The 5,580-nt window shown below is 37.1% G+C and overlaps 1 protein-coding gene across 1 annotated transcript; it reads left to right on the forward strand.

Moving 5' to 3' along the window:
* On the forward strand, positions 1 to 2,828 carry LOC143554855 (BTB/POZ domain-containing protein SR1IP1-like). The gene is made up of 5 exons (XM_077044530.1): positions 1 to 408; positions 495 to 564; positions 638 to 1,249; positions 1,350 to 1,874; positions 2,088 to 2,828. Exons 1-5 carry the CDS (start codon positions 377 to 379, stop codon positions 2,613 to 2,615), a joined length of 1,767 nt encoding a protein of 588 aa, XP_076900645.1. The 5' UTR covers positions 1 to 376; the 3' UTR covers positions 2,616 to 2,828.
* The last annotated feature ends 2,752 nt before the right edge of the window (positions 2,829 to 5,580 follow it).

A 5,580-nucleotide genomic window follows, 5' to 3' on the forward strand; every position in this document is an offset into this window, starting at 1 on the left:
ACCACACACTCACAAAATCCAACTAATTTCTTGTAATTATCTTTCTTTCTTTATGTCATATATAGAAAGAATACCAACTTTACAAAACTCTAGGAAGGAAATTACCATTTTGCCCCTACATATTGCTTCTAGCCAATATCCATCATGTAAGGTTCTTCTAAGATGTTGATTGTTTGACATGAAACAATATCAAAGCTCATAAATCTGTGAAACCAACAGTGAAATGTGTGTACTTTTTTTTTTTTTTTGCTTAAAATATTAACACATGTAACATGGTTATGTTTATGATTGCTCTATCATCGACATGGTGGATGCCCTACAAAAAAGTGTGTACTCCCACTGCCCTTAATATTCCAGCCTGCTAACAAACTAAGATATGATTGAATCCATGAAGAAAACTAGTGATTGGTTTGCTTTCATTCTTCATTTTGCTAACTACTTTAAATTGATTATGAAATATGAACACACATGAACCTTTATTTCTTTGTGAGCAGGATATTCTCCCAGGAGATCCCGAGCGATGTTACGGTTCGTGTTGCTGGTGTTTCCTTTTCATTGCAGAAGGTATGATCTTGTTTTAATGATGAATTTCAATAATACTAATCTGAATAATAATTTGTAACCTTTATTTATGCAGTTTCCATTGGTCTCGAAGTGCGGCTACATAAGGAAACTGGTGACTGATGTTAAAGAAAATGATGGTTTAATACTTGAAATCCCTGAAATCCCGGGTGGACATGAAGGATTTGAACTTGCGGCAAAGTTTTGTTACGGGATTAATTTCGATTTATCAACCGAAAACATTGCTGTGGTGAGATGTGTAGCAGAATATCTTGAAATGACTGAAGATTATGCAATCGGAAACCTTGTAACAAGATCTGAATCTTATATAAATGAAGTAGGACTTAAAACATTGGCGGGTGCGGTTTCTATATTGCAAGCATCAGCAAACTTATTACCAATGGCCGAAAAAGTAAGACTGGTTAATCGATGCATCGACACTATAGCGTTTATTGTCACGAAAGAGAGCCAGTTTCCGGCTTCTAGTGGTCAAGACGGTGTTTTAGTTCCTTCATCTTCTTCATCATCAAACCTTAAACATGTGGTTGATTGGTGGGCTGAATATTTGATTGCTTTAAGGATTGATATCTTTCAAAGGGTTCTTCTTGCAATGATCTCAAGGGGTTTTAAACAATATGCACTTGGTCCAATTTTAATGCTTTATGCTCAAAAATGTCTTCGCGGTTTGGTAAGATCTTACATCTTTTTAACCAAAGTGCTTCCTACTTTATCACAAGATTATCATTAATAATTTAATATGTTCATATGTGAAATTTAACATCAAACAGGAAATATTTGGAAAAAGCAAGAAAACAATCGAGCCAAAACAAGAACATGAAAAGAGGATAGTTTTGGAAACAATAGTGAGTCTTCTACCGAGAGAAAGGAATGCAATGTCGGTTAGCTTTGTGTCCATGTTGCTTCGGGCTGCAATATACCTCGAAACCACAACGGCGTGCAGGCTAGATTTGGAGAAACGGATCGGCTTACAACTTGGGCAGGCAGTTTTAGATGATATATTGATTGCTTCTTTTCATTTCGATGGTGACACGTTGTTTGATGTTGATACGGTGCAACGAATCTTGATGAATTATCTTGAGTATGAATTAGAAGGTAATCGGGATGAGGATTATGTTTCTTCGCCTCAAAGCGATATTGAGAAAGTTGGGAAGCTTATGGAGTGTTATCTTGCTGAAATCGCGTCCGATCGCAATCTTTTGGTGTCAAAATTTATAAATTTAGCTGGACAAATTCCAGAACAAGCAAAGGTTGCTGAAGATGGCATGTATAGAGCTATTGATATTTACTTAAAAGTAAGTATAAATTTAAATATTTGGTGATAAACTGATAATTGTTACTTTTAGTTAACCACTGGTTTATTAGGGGTTAGTTGTCCTTAGCCCATAGAGTATTCATTTCATAAATTAATTCTAGTCACTTTTACAATAATAATAATAATAATAATAATAATAATAATAATAATAATAATAATAATAATAATAATAATAATAATATGAATATTACAGGCACATCCAATGTTAGGTGATATGGAAAGAAAAAAAGTTTGCAGTTTAATGGATTGTCAGAAGCTTTCACGCGAAGCGTGTGCACACGCAGCCCAAAATGACCGGCTTCCGGTTCAAACCGTGGTTCAGGTTCTTTACTACGAACAGCAACGTTTACGAGACAATATGGATAATGGTCTGATAGCGGTCGAGCCTATGAGTCAACAAACCAAGAAACAATTAAATGATGAGCTCTCGCAGTTGAAGAAAGAAAACCAAGATCTAAAATTTGAGCTTTTGAAGATTAAAACCAGATTAAAAGAAGCGGAAAGGTCATCGTCAACGGCTGTTGACAAGTCAATGGTAAACAGCCCTGGGTCAACTCGTTATTCTGCTGATAAGCCGCCGTTGCCGAGAAGATCTTTTATAAATTCGGTGTCGAAAAAGCTGGGGAAACTCGCACCATTTTTACGGGCTGATGCGGTTTTACCTTCGACTACTAGGGGGAAGAATAAGCCAAGTAAAAATAGAAGGCATTCTATATCTTGATCTTAATGCTTGGCAAGATTATTATTACCATTGGTAACTTTTATTTTTTTTGTTTTCATTAGTTTCATGGCTTTGATATATTTGTGTGATATTTTAATGTGAAATTTTGTATGTACATCATTTATCATTATAGTTGTCACTTGTGTATGGTATATGATAGGGCTAATTTGGAATGGAATAAATGGGCTGATGTGTTATTGGGCTGATATGATGTTGGGCTGATACTTTATTGGATGCATATGGTTTTGGGCTACAAGGTTGTAACAATAGTACAATGCACATACACACGTTAATGCAATTGTTGAGTGTTGAGTATAGTAATCGTTTCTAAGGTGCTGTTTGTTTTTGCAGACATAAACTGTCTGCAAGCTGATTTCATCTGTTTTCATGTCTGCAACTGAAGATGTGGTCTGAAGATCTGTAAGCTGAAAATATAAGACTGTTTGTTTTTATAAGCTGATACTGTCTGCATAACTGTCAAACTTATCTCACAAGATAGAAGTCATTTATTCAAGTTACATCTAGCTTTTAGTCTTTGCTTGCCATGCCGATTTGGTTTTGGTGGGTGGTGGAAGGTGGTGGTGGTGGATGGTGGTAGTGGCGGCGGACGGTGGGTAGTGGCGGTGGATGGTGGTGGTGGACAATGGGTGGTGGTGATGGATGGTTTTGGTTGGTGGTGGACGGTGGTGGTGATGGATGGTGGTGGTGGTGGGTGATGGATGGTGGTGGTGGCGGTGATGGATGGTGGTGGTGGTGATGGATGGTGGTGGTGATGGATGGTGGGTGGTGGACGGTGGTGGTGATGGATGGTGGTGGTGGTGGCGGACGGTGGTGGTGATGGATGGTGGGTGGTGGACGGTGGTGGTGATGGATGGTGGGTGGTGGACGGTGGTGGTGGCGGTGATGGATGGTGGTGGTGGTGGCGGTGATGGATGGTGGTGGTGGTGGGTGATGGATGGTGGTGGTGGCGGTGATGGATGGTGGTGGTGGTGGCGGACGGTGGTGGTGATGGATGGTGGGTGGTGGACGGTGGTGGTGATGGATGGTGGGTGGTGGACGGTGGTGGTGGCGGTGGATGGTGGTGGACGGTGGCGGCGGGGTACGGGGGTGGTGGTGGCGGCGTACGGTGGGTGGTGGTGTTGGCGGACGGTGGTAGGAGCAGTGGATGAGAGGGTGGCTGCAAAGGGAGAAGAGTAGGGTTTTTTTGTGAAGATGTTTTAAGCAAGATTTCCTTGCTTTTCTTTTAAGATGAAAGAAGATAACTTCAGATCTGTTTTAAGAAAAAAAACAAACAGTCTTCAAGGGTAATGTCTGCGCGCCTGCAGACATTAGCTCCCTTGAAGATGTTTGAAGAAAAAACAAACACCCCCTAAAAATATAATATAGCTTAACTAATAAAAGCAATGTTTTAAAAACCGGTTTTTTACTCGTACCGGATTAGACTAAAAAGTGGTACAACCGGTTGAACCGGGTTATACCGGGAGGTTCAACCAGTTGAACATTTTACCTTATAATTTCCTATAAATACAACTTTAACTCCAAAAATAACCCAAAAGTAAATGATTTCATAACAAAAGATAATCCATATTAAAAAAATAATACAAAAGCGCTCAATTTTAAAAAAACAGTCATAAAGTTTACACGTTTAAATATTAATTGTTAAGTTAAAAGTAAATTTGATAAAATATGGGCCGTAAATATCAAAAATTTCTTGGACATAAAACCGGTATTTTAGAAAAAACCAACGGTACGATGTTTTAGCAAACCGGCCAAAAATACCGGGCTTAAAATACCAGCCTGCTGTGCAAAATCCGGTTTAACCGGTTCAACCGGCCGGTTTGAACCGGTTTTTAAAACACTGAATAAAAGATAAGGTAGTTTTAAAAGCATAAAGATTCAAAATAATTGTAATATAAAGATTTTGAATGATTAAAACATAAAGATTCAAAAAAACAATGCCAGTGTAACCTTTTATAGAAAAAAAAAAGTCATGTCTTTCTCATTGATAACTTTATCCGCAACCAACATCTAAATCTGTCTCGAAATTTCTTTATATTGATTGTAACTTTTCTCAAATGTCTACAAAGAAGTTAATATTAATAATTAATAAAGGACTAGAGAATGGACACCGAACTTCCGTGTGAATTTAATATTCTCTCTTCCACCATTATGAAAAAAAGGCAAATCTATAGCAATGCTAGAAATAGGAATTGGCAATAACACAATAAACTTTTGAAAGTTAGAAGCTTATAAATAATTATGTTTGGAGTGTTAAAAAAATAAAAGTAAAATACCTTTCTTCACTTTTTATATGGTTGGGCATAAGTATTTAGTAGTAGTTACCATCGTTGTAGATACTATTGTAATTTAGCTGTGCCGTAAACCTTGTGAAAAACCTTATGTTTCCTTTATTTTGTGAGACATCATTTATACTATTGTTTGGTACATATATCTGTTGCATCCTTAACTTTTTATAAATCAATTTCTACTTGTTCGGTAGTAATCTATTTATCCAAGTTATATATTTCTTAAAACAAGATCAATGACAAATTGATATAACTCATCAAAACGGAGCCACAAAAACGACTATTGAATAACTCTCAATATATTATACAGAAAATGCAGCTCAAAACATATATTACACATAACTCGTGTCCATCTTCTCTCGCTCTTATGAAACTCTAACTCAACTAGTACTTTACCCGTCCGGTGGATGGAAACGTTAACGCGAGAATGTGAAGACTACATTAATTCAGTAACATGAATGAGCAGAATGCATGTCTGAAAGAGATACGGAGGTCGTAGGAAACAATAAGTGTAAACATAGTTGTATTTCAAAGTGTTAATTGATATCTTATTGGTTTGTTTTTTGCTTCAGTATATAAACTGTGATATGTGAATGGGTTGCATGATTTTGTCTTACCCAACGTTAGACATCATAAAATATGTATTATATAAGATATTC

The sequence above is a fragment of the Bidens hawaiensis genome, unplaced genomic scaffold (assembly GCF_021521415.1).
Source record: "Bidens hawaiensis isolate Kalapana, Puna unplaced genomic scaffold, B.hawaiensis_p1.1 tig00017859_1, whole genome shotgun sequence".
Taxonomy (NCBI): Eukaryota; Viridiplantae; Streptophyta; class Magnoliopsida; order Asterales; family Asteraceae; genus Bidens; species Bidens hawaiensis.